Source organism: Vicia villosa, unplaced genomic scaffold (genome assembly GCF_029867415.1).
Source record: "Vicia villosa cultivar HV-30 ecotype Madison, WI unplaced genomic scaffold, Vvil1.0 ctg.002409F_1_1, whole genome shotgun sequence".
NCBI lineage: Eukaryota > Viridiplantae > Streptophyta > Magnoliopsida > Fabales > Fabaceae > Vicia > Vicia villosa.
The window spans coordinates 209,328-227,566 of record NW_026705921.1 but is presented as its reverse complement, the minus strand read 5'-3'; the positions used below and the strand labels follow the sequence as shown (position 1 = coordinate 227,566).

The window sequence follows — 18,239 nt, the reverse complement described above, 5'->3', positions numbered from 1 at the left end:
AAGCACCGATGTTACTGCTCAATTTTATAAGGATTGAGCAAATCCTCCTAAAGCATTAGTAAGAAGAAGGAAGTGAGTTTTTTTGAATAATTATATTTTGATGATTTCATAAGAGTCATTACAAGCTTTATATAGCCTTAGCTCATAGGAATACCAAACATATTGTAACAGAAGATATAAACTATTATTATAGCAATTCAAAGCTAATAAGAGCTAGTAATAACTAATAATAGAATGGAATATTATTTGTAAATAAGATGATCATTAAACTTGGCTGGAAGTCTCTTGTTTCTAACAGGCCTTGTGGAAGTTGTATTAATTTCTGCCTCAGACCCATTATTAACAGCAACAGCAGAGTCCGTATCAATATATCAATTATATATTATAGTAACAATGTCACTAATTGTGTGTTTGGCAACTCATTTAGTCATCATCATTGTGATATTTTAAGATCATATTTAATTTTCGAAAGTTAGACGTGATTATGAGGTGGTTTCGTTATGTGTTGTTTGGTTATGCGGTGGCAAGAATAAGTTCTCATAATTTTATTGATTAGTGTCGTCATCAGTTTTGTTTGTTTGCTTAATAGAAATTCCCTTTAACTAATAAAATTAGAGGAAATAGTGTAACTCTCTTTATTGTATAAGTTACTAATTAACCTTCGATCCATAGAAAAGTAGTAATGTGATAAAATTTTAATTAAATTATAAAATTATAAAAGTATATAAAAAACTTAATATTGAATTTGGTTTGTCTGCTTTTTTTTTCTTTACTGTTGAACCAAGAAATTTTTTAATTGTTGGAAATCGGGTAAATGGAGTATATACAGTTGAATCCCATATTTAGAAGAAAAAAACTCTTCTTTGATAACCATGTGAAACATTTTTATACTCCATCTAGTAGTATACTAGGGCAGAATATTTGTTCTCGTAGTCATTTTTAACTTTTATTTTGTATATTGAAAGAATTTGCAAGAGTTCCAGTAGTAATTTTTTTATATATATTTTTCAAGTTTTAGTTTGTGTTCCGGAAGACTTTGCATAAGAGTTCTGGTAGTGTTAGCTGAAGATTTCAATTAGAGGATTGTGATATCTTGGATTTTCGAATCATGATAAAGAAATTGTTCTCATGGAGCTATTTAAGGATTTTTCTCTTTAGAGGAGATGTTATGTGACCAAGAGTAATGGTGGAAATTTGACAAGTATCCTTCGACGTAGGCGTTAGTTTAGTCGAAACGGCAGAGAGGGAAGATTTGAAATTCAAAATGAAGCGGTTTCGTCCAGCAGACGCGTGGAGACATCCGAAGGGTAGTAAACGTTCGAAATGTCGAACGTGGCAGACATCTATATAGTGACCGTTAGGGTCAAAGTAGTATAAATAGGAGTACTATTGTTTAGTTTGGCATGTTCGAATCAATATACAAAAATTCATAAAATATACTCGAAGTATTGGCGCGAGAGAAAAGAGTCTTTGCTGAAATAATGTATGTGTGAAGTGATAACAATAATGAATATATAAAAACATAGAGAAGGTAAAAGACCCTTTAACTTATGGTTTCAATAGAATGAGAAAAAACTAGAGAATAAGGGTTACACTATAGTATAAATACTATATGCTAGAAAAGTACTAAACTACCCTTACAAAGATATAATAAACCAATATACTAATAATAATAATAATAATAACTAACTAACTAACATCTCCCCTCAAACTCAAGATGCATTAGTAGGAAGCATCGAGAGTTTGTCAATCAAAAAACGAAAACGTTTAATGGAATGTGTCTTCATAAACAAATCAGCAATCTGTAAAGCAGAAGAGACAAACGGTAGAGTAATTGTCCCATGCTGAAGATGATGACGAGTGTAGTGACAATCAATCTCTATGTGTTTGGTACGTTCATGAAAGACCGAATTGTGAGCAATTTGAATGGCACTCTTGTTATCATAATACATGGAAGTTGGTTCGGAAAGAATAACACCCATATCAAATAGTAACCAACGCAACCAAACTATTTCAGTAGTGGTGGATGTCATAGCACGATACTCAGCTTCTGTAGAAGAATGAGAGACAATATCTTGTTTCTTACTCTTCCAAGAAATAAGAGAGTCTCCAAGAAAGATACAAAAACCTGTGGTAGACTTACGATCTATGGGGTCACCAGCCCAATCAGCATCAGAATAAGCACGCAATTCCAATGAGGACGATGAGGGAAAAAGAAGGCTCTTAAATTGGCTTCCCCGAAGATAACGACATATGCAAAGAACGGCTGCCCAATGCACTGTAGTAGGAGAGACAACAAACTGACTAACAACATGAACGACATAAGAAATATCTGGTCTAGTAATTGTAAGGTACACTAGGCTGCCAACCAAAGTACGATATAAGGTGGGATCTGGTAGAGGAACACCATCAGACGAAGAATACTTCACATTCAACTCAAGAGGACTATCCTCTACTCTAGTATCAGAAAGGCGAGTCTGTTCAAGAATGTTTGCAATATACTTGGATTGAGAAAGAAGATAGCCTCTAGGAGAGTAAGCAACTCCAATGCCCAAGAAGTTCCGAAGATAGCCTAAGTCCTTCATCTCAAACTGTTTGGCTAACTATAATTTCAAGTCATTAATTCCATGCATATCATCACCTGTAATAATCATATCATCAACATATAATAAGAGTAGAATACGACCATGATAAGTGGTCTTGACAAACAAAGCAGAATCATGATCACTAGAGCGAAAGCCAATAGATGTAATCACAGTGGTAAATTTCTCAAACCAAGCTCGTGGAGCTTGTTTCAGACCATACAATGCCTTCTTCAACTTACACACTTCCCCTTGATTATGAGGAACACCTTGTGGGGGTACCATATAAACTTACTCTTGAAGATCACCATTAAGAAATGCATTTTTAACATCTATTTGAAAAATATGCCACTGACGAACAGATGCAACTGCAATAAGAGTGCGAATAGTAGTCATCTTAGCAACAGGAGCAAAAGTTTCTTCATAATCCATACCATATTGTTGAGAGAACCCCTTAGCAACAAGACGTGCTTTGTAGCGCTCAACTGATCCATCTGACTTAGTTTTGATCTTGTATATCCAACGAGACCCAATAACACGTTTTCTAGGAGGAAGAGGTACTAATTCCCAAGTATTTGTTTTATGCAAAGCAGAGAGTTCTTCTGTCATAGCCTGCTGCCAAAGAGGGTCAAGAATAGCCTCTTTATAGGAAGAGGGCTCAGACAAACTGTGGATATAGGTTAGAAAATAAGCAAAAGAAGAAGAGTAAGTAGAATAGACAAAATCAAGCAATTGAGTAGACTTACGATCACGAGAGGGATATCGGGGAGGAGCAGGATCAACAGTCATAGGAGGTTCTTGGGTAGCCGCGGGGACAAGAGGGATGTCAATATCTGGATTATTAGTAGTATCAGTCCTGCAATTCTCAAAACTACAATCACTAGAAATATTATCATTATGATCAAAAGGATCGATATGAGTGAGCTTTGAACTGTCAGTAGTATGAGAATCAGAAGAAATAGAGTAAAAAGGAATGTGTTCAAGGAAAACAACATGACGAGAAACATACAATTTCCTTGCACCAGGATCATAACAACGATATCCCTTTTGACCATCCCCATAACCAAGAAAAACACATATAGCTGAACGAGAAGACAATTTACTACGTTCTACTTAGGGGCGAAGAACAAAACAAGTAGAACCAAACACTTTCAACGATAAGTAATTAGGGATAGAGTTATACAATTTTTCAAAGGGAGACAAACCTGATGTGACAGATGATGGGATTCTATTAATAACATGAACAGCGGTAAGAACTGCTTCACCCCAAAATTCACTAGGAACTGAAGCAGACAACAAAACAGAGCGAGCAGTCTCAATAATGTGACGATGTTTCCTTTCAGCAACTCCATTCTGCCGAGGTGTATCAGTACAAGATGTTTGATGAATTGTACCATCAAAAGCAAGCAGTTCAGAAAATTTATTAGAGGTATATTCACCACCTAAATCACAGCGGAAACACTTTATAACAACATTATGTTGAGTCTTAACCATAGCACGAAATATACAATAAATGTCAAAAAATTCTGAACGATTTTTCATAAGATAAACCCAACAATAACGAGTATAATCATCAATAAACGAAACATAATATCTAGATCCACCCTTAGTAAGAAGCGGCGATGGACCCCATACATCAGAGTGAACTAAATCAAAAGGTGCATATGAAATGGAAACACTTTTACTAAATGGTAAAGCTGAAAATTTAGCAAGTTTACAACCACAACAATCAAAGATATCACTGGTTTGTAAATTTCCTAAAGCTCCAGTAGAAGCCAAATACTTTAATCTAGAAGCATATACATGTCCAAGACGGCAATGCCATAAATAAAAATTTGAAGACGAAGAATTCAAACGAAAAGAGGATAATAAATCAGTTGTGGAAGTAGAGGTTGAGGCTGCAGTATCTGGAACTCTCAACTCATCCAAAACATAAAGTCCCCCTTGTCTACGGCCTGTCCCAATCAGCCTCCCGGAATGAGGATCCTGCACACAACAAGAAGTGGAAGAAAACATAACTGAGTAACCAGAATCACACAATTGACTAACAGAAACAAGACTCAAAGTGAGGTTAGGAATATAATAAACATTAGAAAATGACAAATTAGATGAGGAGACCGAACCAATTCCTGCTAATGGCATGTGAGTGCCATCAGCAATCATAACTGACATAGATGGTGCAACATTCAAAGACACGAATGATTTAGCATCATATGACATATGGTGCGATGCTCCAGAGTCTAGAATCCATATGGAAGGAGATATACCTGAACAACTAGAAGAGTTCAAACCTTTAGTAGAGGAAGAAGACATGACACGTGATTGAGTGGAAAAAAGCTTTTGAAGCTGCTCTGCAATATCAGATATTTGAGAAGTAGTCTCAGATGGATATGCACGATCTGAACCAGTACCAATGGTAGTAGGAGCAGCAGCAACAACATTTGATGACGGGCTCTTGAAATTTTTCTTATTTGCTTTCAACAATCTAGGACATTGGGATTTCCAATGACCTTTCTCCTTACAAAAAGCACATTCATCAATAGCAAGCCCAACCCTACCTTGAGGTTTTCCTTTGTGAAATGGAGCAGCAAAAACAGACGGAGGAGTGGATAAAACTCCTTTGTCTGGCATCAACTTTGAGTGGGACTTGAGTCTAATTTCTTCTGCCAATAACTCATTAAAAATTGAATCAACACTAGGAAGAGGATTACGATGCAGAATACCCCCACGAATCCCCTCAAAATCATCCCTAAGCGCCATTAGAAATTGAACCAAATGTTGCTCTTCTCTTTGATCAGTGTACGCTTTAACAACTTTCAATTCAGTTGATTCCATAAGAGCCAATTGATCCCACAAATTAGTCATCGCTGAATAGAATTCCTGAATTGTCATATTATTCTGTTTGAGAGCTCTAATATCACTCTCCAACTGATACCGTTTTGCAAAATTAGACTGAGCATACAAGCGTTTCAAATGGTCCCAAACCTCCTTAGCAGTATCATATTTTGCTAGTTGCACACCTATTGACTGAGAAACAGAATTATTAATCCAAGTAAGAATCTTCGAATTACTAACATCCCATGTTTCCAACTCTTTTGCATATTTTGCTTCATCCTTTTTATCTGTAGGTTTAATCGAGGTTCCATCAACGTAACTCCACATCCTTTTTCCTTTCAAAAAATTTTTCATTACATAACTCCAATAAGGATAATTTTCTCCATTGAGTTGGACACTAACAGACTGAAGAGAATCATCTTTATCGTTACTCATTGTAGTCAACTATGAGATAACCAAAACACCGCAATTAAACAAAGTATAAAATAATATTAACCCAAAACCAATGTACCAAAATTAATATTACTTCTCCCAATTTAATAAAGTATGGAACAGTGCCAATATAAGAATATATTGCTTCTCTTAATATATAAAGGCAATTTGGGATTGAAACTGTACCGTTATTTGAAAACCGTTATGCTTATTATATCTCAATTTCTTTAAAAAACAAATTGCCACTGAACCATGAAACAAGTAACGTTGCAAATACCTCTCCAATCAATTAACTGCTATTTTGTCTTCGATGACCACTACTTCTCCGATGAACATTACTGAGCTAGAAAATTTCGATACCGTAAAACCAACACTCCAATAAATTACTCTGCCGGTAATTCTCAAAAACATACCAAGCTCTTTGATACCATGTTAACAATAATGAATATATAAAAACATAGAGAAGGTAAAAGACCCTTTAACTTAGGGTTTCAATAGAATGAGAAAAAACTAGAGAATAAGGGTTACATTATAGTATAAATACTATATGCTATAAAAGTACTAAACTACCCTTACAAAGATATAATAAACCAATATACTAATAATAATAATAATAACTAACTAACTAACATGAAGAACATCATATTTTCATACTTTTTGTTACTTGTTTAAGGCAAAGTTATACTTAAAAGTTCTTTGTTTATACGTTTACTTTATTTCGCTTTAAAGTCATTTACTCAATGCAATTTACATTAGCAAGTTGTATATTTTTTACAAACTGTAGAGATTATTGAATATGAATCAAATTACTAAAACACTATTCGACAATGTCCTAGGATCAATCTAGTAAATCCTGCGAGTAACCAGATTGTTTAAACACTTTGGAGGACTAGCGGTTGTTTGTCAAAAATTACTGGTAAACAGGTAGTCATTTTTAACTTTTATTTTGCATACCGGAAGACTTTGCAAAAAAGTTCTGATAGTCAATTTTTTTTATTTTGTTTACCGGAAGACTTTGCAAAAGAGTTTTGGTAGTTAGTTTTAACTTTTATTTTGCATATCAAAAGACTTTGCCAAAAAATTTCGGAATAAAAAATAATTTTGCAAGAAAAGTGAAAATTATGACGAATTAACTATTTTTTTTCATACTGGAACACTTTCAAAAAATATTCCGGTATGACACTGAAACACTTTCAAAAAGTGTTCCGGTTTGCATGTGTAGGAGTGCAATTTTAAGATTTTTTATTAGTAAGAAGTAAAATGATAAAATGGTTTAAAGTATTAAAGGGTATAATTGGTATTTTTTAAAATTGTAGGGGTATAATGCTAATTGTAGGGATACAAAGTAAATTTTTCATCAATATTTCAACCCTTATCGAGGACTATGAATTGGCCTCTGCACGTGCTACTTGAGAGGCTTTTTCAATCCTTCACATTCAACAAAAATGGGTGTCATGGATGTGGACTACGAATAAACTTTTTAAGAGATATTTAAAAAAAAAATTGGATAATGTATTACTATATTTAATGAGGTCCATTTATACCACCGAGTTGGATGACATGGATGTGAATGTTGTGTAATTATATATAATAATTTAGGTGTTATGAATTTAAATTTATCAAATTGAATGTGGATGTTGTAGTAATAAATTTATATTCATTTAAAATCCGATAAACATCATCGAAATAAAATATAAAATGAAATAAAATGAAAAATTAGAAATTCAATACCAACAATATGACATAAAAAATTAAAAGATACATTGGAAACAATTTTATAAATGACAAATAAGAAATAGATGTGACGATGATACAACTATGAACCGTGAAGCAGATGACACATTGGATATTGAAATACATGAGATGGTTATGGTCGTTAGGATCATAAACATTTCATCGCGGTGGTAGATTGTGTATGAATTTTTGTGCAAATATAAGATCAATTTCAATGATCATCTGAATGAATTAAATATAAAAAAATGTATTAGTCTAAGATATCACAAAATATTAATAGCGAAAATAAGAAAAATATTAAAAAATAGTTGTGAAATAATTCTTTAAATATTACCTCACGTGTTGTGTTGTGTGTATAGTTGTAAAAGAACCAAGACTCCTGAGTGTTTCACATCTAATATAAAACTTGTTGTTTCCTTTATACTTAAAATAAACTTTATCCTGTATGTCAAGTCCCAAAATATTTATAACATTTTTCCAATAGTTTTTTTTTTTTTTTTATAAGCAAGGAATATAATATATCGAGTACTAGGGGTACTCGAACCCGCTTACAAAAAGAGAGCGAAAACGCTCAAAGAAAGACGATGAAATTACTAACCAACTGAAATCTACTTTAAGTAAAAAAGCGGATTTTTACAAAACTCGTAGAAATTACACTTGGAGTAAGCAATTTCGCCAAAAAACGACCATTTCCAAATCTTCAATTTAATCTCCCACGTGATATCGTTGACATTACAAGTTCCCCTGTTAAAAACAATATCGTTTCTCCGCAACCAAAGCCCCCTAACCACTGCCATCCAGATCAATCCTTCCTTCCTTCTTTTGACTCTCTTCGGCCTCAATAATACACACCAATCAAGAAAATTTTTCCACCAATCAATAGTTTTTTGATATAGACGGCGTTGTGATGTTTAGGTTGCATCGTAATAAAAAATTATTTTCGTAGTCATCGTAGGCATACCAATCTTTTTTCAATTCCGTAAAATAGTGGTACAAGAAATTCAGAGGGACTTCGACATTTGTCTTACAATAATATTAATAAAATGACATTTAAAAAAATAGTTAGAATCAGGTTATGGTAAAAAATGAACCACCAAAAATATTTTATATTTAATTGTTTGTAGGTTGTTTTTAGTGGATGATGTTAACATTCGTGTTCTAGCAGTAAATGTTGTTTGTATACTCGCGCGTGGGAGGTTAACTATTTGTTTCTATTATAGTAGAACAGAAATAACATGTCCTTTTTAAAAAGATTTTTATTTCCCTAAGGCGAAAACGAAGATTTGATTCGTTGTGATTGGTTTTAATTGAGAGACAAGCATCGAAACACAAGCTAAATACGGCTGGCAATCCAAATACTTGAGAGGCTGAAAGGACAAGTGCATCTATTCTTCTCTTTTTCCATCCAAAAAGTTTAGTTTTTGAAATTAGTGAGGCGAGTTTAATTATTGGTACTTAGAGGGAGACAAGTATCTAACCACAAGCTAAGTATGACCGACGATCAAAATACTCGAGAAGTTGAAAGGACAAGTACGCCCAAACCTCTCCTTTTTCATCCGAGAAGGACCATATTAAACTCGTTCATTCTTAAGTGTTTTAGATGGAAGACAAACATTGAGCTACAAGCTAGGTACAACTGGCAACCCAAGTACTTGAGAGATTGTGTGGACAAGCACGTGTACAACATCCTTTTTTATCCATTTTATTATGAAAATGTTTTTGAAAGTGACTTGACGTTGATTTAAGTGTTTGAAGTTGATTATGATATTTGTATGAATTAAATGAAAGAGGTAATTGATATTAGATCAATAATTCGTGTTACATTTAATTAAGTTTGATTTGGAAAACCAAAGTGTTATCAATATATATTTTCAAAATTTTCTTAAAAGAAACCAAAGTTAAAAGGAAACAAAATCTCAAAAGAAATAGAAATTTCCGCTATTGGAAGAACTCATGGTGTTGCTGTTGTTGAAATTTCCTCTTTTTTTCTTTTATCGGAAATTTTAAATTTTCGATAGTTTTATACACTGAAATCATATCGGAAATTTGAAATATCCGATAAAAATTATGTTACCGAATATTTGAAATTTCAGGTATTAATATTATCTGGTGATATGTACCAGATATTTTAAATATACGGTACAGAAAATTTTATATTTCCGGTATGAATCATCATGCGCAGTAATTTGGTAAATCCTACCAAATATCTGGTACATTTGCGAAATTTCCGATACGGCCAAAAATTTCAAAAAATCCGGTATTCTGCATGGATAATATGGTAAAAAACTCCACCAATGAAGGGTGATAGGTATAAAAAAAGGGGTGACAAGCTAATTTACTTGTTTTCGCCAAATTTCTGATATCGCCCAATGATTTAAAAAATGCGGTGCCAGGGTTAATTTCAATTCTGTCAGGGTTAATTTTTGGGATGACAAGACAAATTCTCAAAAGAAGGGGGTGTGGCGTGAGTAAAGATACTGGGCCTGACTGGGCAAGGCCCAAGCGAAACCTTTTACCTCACTCTCTCTTTTCTCTCCGATGTAAACCATCACCGGATATCGTCCCGCCGTGCCGGAGGTGGCGGGACACTACAAAATCCAACATTTTGACTAGGAATACAAATCTCTCTTCTCCCTCTATCTAAACCCCATGCTCATTTTTTCAATAAAGCTTAAAAACCCACCTTAATCTTGCTTTTTTCAGTGAAACCCTAAGGCTAAGCTCTACTTCTTTCAGAGCTTTGATGATAAGCTCTGAAGAAGCTGGTGATGGAGCTTTAGAGTGATTTTCGTGAGGGTTTCGGAATTGAATTTGGCAGAGGTTCTTTAGGGGGAGATTGCCTCATGATGAAGGTTTTTATAGGTGATAGAATTTGGGAGGGAAATTCTGTTAAGTATCATGGATTTGAGGCCCTAAGATTGAAATCCGAGGCTAGGGTTTAGTCAATGGATTGTGTTGGTTTAAAATGATATTTCAAGTGGTTTGTTTGTGTTTCTTTTGTGCTAAGTTTAGTGGAAAAAGTGAAATGTAGGTGTGTTAGTTTATGTCTCAAGAGTTAGTTAGGGTTTGAATTTGATTTTGGAGGGAAACAAACTAATTAGGGGCATTTTAGGTATTTAGCCAGGACACGTGGCAGTTGAAGGTTAAATGGTTGGTTTAGTACTTAGGTTAACTGAATTGAAGGTAAGAAGTGAATAAAAACAGTTAGTAGTAGGTGTTAACTAGGATTTGCTTGATGATAGTTAAAAACCATGATAATACATGTATGATGTGGATGATTGGCTTATGATGTTGAAAGTGTATTGGCTTGATGATATCTTGGCTTATGTAGATTTGTTTTTACATGTATGTATTGTGATTGAATTATGGGATCAGTATGTGTTTTTTTTTAATGATCTTACATGAGGAAATGCTTGGTCTTGTTTCTTGTACAGTTATGGATGGCATAGTGGGCTATGTAGATTTTTTTGGAATGTGTATGCACCATTACATGCTGTTTTGCTTGAGCTGAAAGTGGTATGATAGAAATCATGAATTGCCTTGATGCATTAGTATGGATGCCTGCACGGAGGGACTGAATACATATGCATAGCTTGCGTCATGTTTCATTTGCTTTGTAGGTTTGTGTACTGCATGCATACTGATGTGGATCAAGCTGTCTTGATGTGCTTTGCATTGGCATTTTGAATATACTTGTTGAACCTGCTATGCTGAGAATGAAGTGTATATTGGGATGCATTGATTGTTTTGTTCTTGAACATGCTTATGAGCTGATATGCACTACTGAACATGTATGTCATTATGGATTTGCCATATGGACTGGATATTTCTAAACTGATGGATTGGTATTGAATGCCTTGCATTGATTTTGTTATGTTTGCATCTCTTTTTGGTTTGCACATGGTTCATTCTCTTGGTCATAGCATAATGAAAGAAGTGTGCTGGATGGATTATGTTGGACTGATAGCATTTTCCTTGTTGGCAGGTATGAAACATGGTGCATGAAGTCATGGCATGAGATTTTGGATGTATGGCCTTAAAACCATTAAACATGATGAATTGATGAAGATCGTGGCGAAGTGCAATGCTTGAAGGCATGAGGGGAAATAGGTTTTAAAAAAAAAATGAAATATATCTTTTATCAATATCAATTATTTATATTTCACATATATATAATTATTTTATGAGTAAATAAATTAAGACATTAACTTTTCCATTTCTTTTATTATACACTACAAAAAAGAAATGATTGGACCTATATAATTTGTACATTATATAAACTAAAGTAGAACCATATGCTTAAGAAAGAAGCATTCTAATATTTAAAACAACATAATTATTTCATTACAGCTAGTAGTAGTCTTTGCTTTCATGCTCACTTTTCACAATCACGTCCCACCATATTGTTATATGGACCATACATTGCACTAATATCAATTATTGGACCAATATTCCATATATACATTGCTTTACTATTATTACCACTGCGAACCATTCACACATCAGTCTTTACTATCTATTCACATAGATCTTCATTTCCTTCAAACTTTTGTTAATCAACATGGCTGCAACTATGATTGGAAGCGCTTTCCTCTCAGCAACTGTTCAAACCTTAGTTGAGAAACTTGCTTCCAAAGAGTTTCTTGATTACTTCAAAAACACCAAACTCGATGACTCACTCTTGGAACAGTTAAGAGCACCACTACTCACTCTTAATGTTGTGCTAGATGCTGCAGAGGAGAAGCAGATCAACACTCCTTCTGTCAAAGACTGGCTTGACGGCTTGAAAGATGCTGTCTACGACGCTGAAGATCTGCTCAACCAAATCAGCTATGACTCCCTTCGATGCAAGATGGAGAACACGCAACCTGCAAGCAAAACTAAACAGGTCTGGAACTTCTTTTTTTCTCCTGCAAATAACTATGAAGAGATCAATTCCCAAATGAAAAAAATATACTTAAACCTGAAACATTTCGCTGAAAATAACGATATCATTAGCTTGCAAACTAAAAGTGTCAGAGTTTCTCATAGAACACCTTCCAGTCCTATGTTCAATGAATCTGTCATGGTTGGTAGGAAAGATGACCAAGAGAAAGTAACAAACATGTTGCTATCAGAAAGCAATACTAATATAGGCATAGTTGCAATTCTAGGCATGGGAGGTGTCGGAAAAACAACACTTGCACAACTTGCTTACAATGATGAAAATGTTCAAAAGCACTTTGATCTCACAGCATGGGCTTGTGTATCAGAAGATTTTGATGTTTTTAGAGTAACCAAAACTCTCCTAGAATCTGTCACTAAATCACCATGGGAAACCACTAATCTCGATTTACTTCGAGTTGAGTTAAAGAAAAATTTGAGGGACAAAAGATTCTTCATTGTGTTGGATGACTTATGGAATGACAGTTGTTCTGATTGGGAAGATCTTGTATCGCCGTTGATTTATGGAAAAAATGGAAGCAGAGTGATCATCACCACACGCCACAAAAAAGTGGCAGATGCTGCACGCACATTTCCTATTTTTGAATTAGATCCTCTATCAGATGAAGACAATTGGTCTTTACTCTCCAAATGTGCATTTGGAAGTGGAGACTTTTCTGAAACTCAAAAGAGAAATGTAGAAGCAATAGGAAGGAAGATTGCAAGAAAGTGTGGTGGATTGCCAATTGCTGCGAAATCACTTGGAGGACTATTGCGTTCGAAAGTAGATCCTGAAGAGTGGATTGAAGTTCTGAACAACGACATATGGAACTTAAAGGATGATAATATTCTGCCTGCATTGCGCTTGAGTTATCGATATCTTTCCTCTCAATTGAAAAGATGTTTTTCCTATTGCTCTATTTTTCCAAAGGACTATCCACTTGATAGGAAGCAATTGGTTTTGTTGTGGATGGCAGAAGGCTTCCTTGATCATTCTCAAGACAAAAAAACCATGGAAGAAGTAGGTGATGAATGTTTTACTGAATTGTTATCCAGATCATTGATTCAGCAATTGCATAATGATTCTAGTGGACAGAAATTTGTCCTGCATGACCTTGTTAATGATTTAGCTACGGTCGTATCTGAAAAATGTTGTTACAGACTTGAATTTGGTGCTAAGAGCTCTGAAACTGTTCGCCACTTGTCATATATTAAAAAAAGATATGACATTTTCAAGAAGTTTAAGACTTTTGACAAATTCAAACGCTTGAGAAGCTTCCTTGGCTTTGACCCTGGATGTGCATCAAATAATTTATCAAGAAAGGTGGTCGAAGATTTGCTACCCACATTTGGAAGGTTGCGTGTGTTATCGTTATCAAAATATAGAAACATCACCATGCTACCCATTACAATTGGCAATTTAGTGCAGTTGCGCTATCTAGATCTCTCTTACACGAATATCGCAAGATTGCCTGGCACCATATGCAATCTCTATTACTTGCAAACCTTGATTTTATCTTGCTGCTCAAAACTCACAGAATTGCCTGAACATGTTGGAAAATTAAGTAATTTGCGTCATCTTTATATTGATAGGACAAGCATATCAGAGATGCCGAAGCAAATTGCTGAACTAGAAAACCTTCAAACTCTAACTCTTTTTGTAGTAGGCAAGAAACATATTGGTTTAAGTGTTAGAGAGCTTGGGAAGTTTCCTAAGCTACGGGGAAAGTTACTCATCAAGAACCTGCAAAATGTCAATGATGTCATGGAGGTAAGTGGTACCAACTTGAAGAGCAAAGAACATATTGAGGAATTGACGCTAGAGTGGGGCAAGGAAACTGATGACACACTTAATGAAAAAAATGTGCTTGATATGTTAAAACCATCTACAAACCTAAAGGAACTGAGAATTGTATCATATGGTGGGACAAGTTTTCCAAGTTGGTTTGGAGATCCTTCTTTTTCTAACATGGTGTCCCTCAGCATTAGTAATTGTGAGAATTGCACGACACTTCCATCACTAGGGCAGCTACCTTCTCTCAAGGACTTGCTAATTGGTAGAATGACAATTTTGGAGACAATTGGGCAGCAGTTCTATGGCATGGCAGCAGGAGGTTCCAGTTCTTCGTTCCAACCATTTCAAGCCCTTGAGAATTTGGACTTTTTGTTCATGGAAAATTGGAAGGAATGGTGTCCTTTTCCAAACAACATGTTTCCTTTTCCTCGTCTGAAAACCCTGAAGTTATTCAAGTGTCCAAAATTGAAAGGACATTTACCTAGTCATCTTCCTTCCTTAGAAGAGATTGAAATATATGATTGTGATCATCTCTTGGCAACACCACCTACTCAACATTGGCTCTCCTCAATAAAAAAGATTCGTATTGTGGAAGATTCAGATTCAATAAGCAATACTGAAAGGACCCAATACTCATTGCTCGAGAGTGATTCTCCATGTCTGCTGCAAACAATAGACATATGGAGCAGTCATATGCTAAAATCTGTACCTAAATTGATTTTAAACAGCACTTGTCTTCGACGATTGGATCTCAATCATATTAGTTCTCTCACTACGATTCCAACAAATGGTTTACCCACTTCTTTGCAATCACTTCGTATTCAAAAATGTGAGAACTTAACATTCCTTCCTCCTGAAATGTGGAGCAATTACACATCCCTTGTGACTCTTAGATTAGACTACTGCAATTCAATTACCTCCGTCCCATTGAATTGTTTTCCTATGCTCCAAAATTTTTCCATCTATGATTGCAACAGTTTGGAATCTATTTTTATTTCAGAAACTTTGCCTTGTAGCTCGTCAGCCCTCAAATCTTTTCATGTCAATTCTTGCGAGGAACTTAGATCACTACCTCAACGGATGGACACCCTCACCACTCTTGAATCGTTATTTCTAAAGAATCTTCCAAATCTGAATTTATCATTATGTGAAGGAGCTTTCCTACCTCCCAATTTACAATCAGTTAGTGTTGAATCTGTGAGGATAACAAAGCCGGTAAGAGAATGGGGTTTCCAATGTCTCACTGCTCTTTCATCATTGCATATCAAAGGTGATGCTATTGTGAACATATTGCTCAAAGAGCCGTTGTTACCCATTTCCCTTGTGTGTCTAGAAATCAATGATCTCTCTGAAATGAAATCCTTAGAAGGAATTGGACTTCGACACCTCTCCTCTCTAGAAACCCTTTCTTTTAATGGTTGTCCGGGGCTTGTGTCATTGACAGAAAAAGCCTTTCCCTCCTCGCTGAAAACACTTAGTTTTTATAAGTGTACAACACTAAAGTCATTGCCAGAAAAAGCCTTTCCCTCCTTGCTGAAAACACTTTCTTTACGCAGTTGTCCAAGACTAGAGTCATTGCCAGAAGACAGTCTCCCTACCTCTTTGGAAGAACTGTCCATTGGAGGATGCCCATTGTTAGAAGAAAGGTATAAAAGGAAGGAACATTGGTCCAAAATTGCTCACATCCCAGTCATACAAATAAATGACCAACTCACAATATGAGCCATGGCCATTGAGAAGCCAAGAGAATGAAGAATTTCAATTCTGTTTCAGGTATGAATGTTACTTTTTCTTTGTTTTATGTCACTGGCCACTAAAATTATTATTATTTAGTTATATATATTCTCGTGTTCATTAATATTTTCAAGTTCCACAGTAATCAAATGAGATTTTTAATTTTTCATGAAACTGTTTTTAATCAAACAGATCCTTAGTTTTTAACTAAGTCAAATTATTAACTAGATTTGTCTGCCATTTCCAGAGTCCAGGTAATTTGGTAATTCAATTGGGTGTGTTTGTTCTTGTGGCTGACGTAGATTGCTAGAAGACTGAGATGAAAAAGAGAGCTGAATTTGGTTGCTTAAGAAGGTTATCGCCCGTTCTCTTCTCCAACAGTGCAACCTATTGTATTTCTCTCAGTTTTTTTATTCTGTACCACATAAATGTTTATATGTTTTCTTTCTATCTTAATCATGTGAAGACATTTATGAATTGTATTATTAAATGTAACCGTTACTACAGTGAGTGTGCTTTTACCTTTGAAGACTTTGCAACTCGTTTTGTTTTCCAATTTCAGCAAACAATGAAAAGTCCTTGATAGTGGTTTGGATGTATGTATTTTCCAAGGGTATTATTTTGGTGGATAGTTGTTATCCAATGTGAATAAGATGGCAACAATCAAGTTTATATTATAGCACATGTCATTGATAATGTGAAGTGGTAGCATATGTTATTCATTATGAGAAGAGGTTGTTTGTAACACTTACATGAAGTCTTATGTTACTATATTCAACATTATGTTATTTAATTGTTACACGACCATTTTAAATTAGATTGTATTTGTGCCAACTGTTAGGCTAGCTAACGAGAGAAGCTTCAGCTTGCATGACAAGCTACAATTTGTAAAAGTTAGTGCCAAATGTGACACTTTGTAACTAACTAGGGATTCAGATTATTCAATACAGAAACAGTTAAGAAATGTCTATTAGTATTAAATTAATGCAAACCCCATACTTTTGGAGATTGTGATTTTTTCCTTTTGATAAAATATGAAGTAGGCCAAGGATAGTATACATGAACACGGTTATTTTAAGGGAACATGCTTATCTTTCAACTGCGTTAAAATCATCTATGTATTTCTGTTGCAGAACTCTACTCGGTTTTATTGCAGTGATATTATCTATGTATTTGAAATTTTCTTTGACAAAACTTTACCTACTGGGACGATTGGTTGAGATTATAAGAGAATCACAAAGGACGGCAATTTATCAGACTTGAAGTATGAAGAACATATAATTTTGGAGATCACGTAAGTTTTTTATTGTACTTTTAAGCTTGATCTTTTGTGTAGGAACTTTGCATGCTTTTAGATGTAGCCACGTGGACAGTGGTCTTATTGAAGAAAGGAATAAAATGTAGTGTTGGGTCATTCGTGAAGTTAGCAGTGTGGGGGGTGTAATGTGAAGGAGCCCATTACTAAGCTATTTTGTGTTTTCATAAAATAAGGAAAAAAGGAGAAAGAAAATTAGAATGTGAAAAGGAAGCTGTGAGAAGAGGAGGTGAAGAACGTGAAAGAGAACCAAAGAGGAAGAAGACCCAATTCAAGAATTTGGTTAAGGTAAGGGGGAACTTATCTGGTTAACATCTATTATCGGGCTAGGGGTAGATAGCATAGAATAGATGTAGAATTCGTATCGATTGAGTCATATGATAGAGTTACGGATTTGAGTCAATTTGGATGATGATTGATCATTTGGCTAGAATCCATGATGTTTGTGTTGTTATGGTTCAAATTGATAAATTATGTGTAAATGTTTGTTTGTGATGTTTGAATGTGTTGTTGAGGCATGAAATAACATGGAATAATTGTGAATTGATTCTGCTTTTCGTGTATGGTCGAAATGGTTCGAATTGGGTTGTGTGGGATGGAAATAAGTTGCTGTCAAAAGTGCAGATTTGGGTTGTGTGGGATGGAAATAAGTTGCTGTCAAAAGTGATTTTTTTGCTGTTACAGGTGATGTAACCGGTTATGGTCGGGCTTGTAACCGGTTACGGTTGTGAAAATGGGGTTTTTGGGCTGGTTACGAGTTCGTAACCGGTTACGGTGTTGTTCGTAACCGGTTACGGTCAAACAAAAATAATAGCGAATAGAGTTACGTCAAGCGTAACCGGTTACGGTTTCCTTGTAACCGGTTACGGCTGAAACTGTTTTGAAAAAT

The 18,239-nt window shown here is 34.9% G+C and overlaps 2 protein-coding genes across 3 annotated transcripts; one reads left to right on the top strand and one right to left on the bottom strand.

Annotated features, from left to right (window-relative positions):
- Positions 1-1,712: 1,712 nt before the first annotated feature.
- LOC131638765 (uncharacterized mitochondrial protein AtMg00810-like) lies at positions 1,713-2,585 on the bottom strand. The gene has a single exon (XM_058909310.1). It carries the CDS (start codon positions 2,583-2,585, stop codon positions 1,713-1,715), a length of 873 nt encoding a protein of 290 aa, XP_058765293.1.
- A 7,499-nt stretch (positions 2,586-10,084) lies between these two features.
- LOC131638772 (putative disease resistance RPP13-like protein 1) lies at positions 10,085-17,109 on the top strand. Of its 2 annotated transcripts, none has more exons than XM_058909317.1 (2): positions 10,085-16,074; positions 16,290-17,109. In XM_058909317.1, exon 1 carries the CDS (start codon positions 12,145-12,147, stop codon positions 16,021-16,023), a length of 3,879 nt encoding a protein of 1,292 aa, XP_058765300.1. In that variant the 5' UTR covers positions 10,085-12,144; the 3' UTR covers positions 16,024-16,074; positions 16,290-17,109. The 2 variants fall into 2 exon arrangements, with proteins under 2 accessions (XP_058765300.1, XP_058765299.1); XM_058909316.1 differs by having other exon boundaries at positions 16,283-17,109.
- The last annotated feature ends 1,130 nt before the right edge of the window (positions 17,110-18,239 follow it).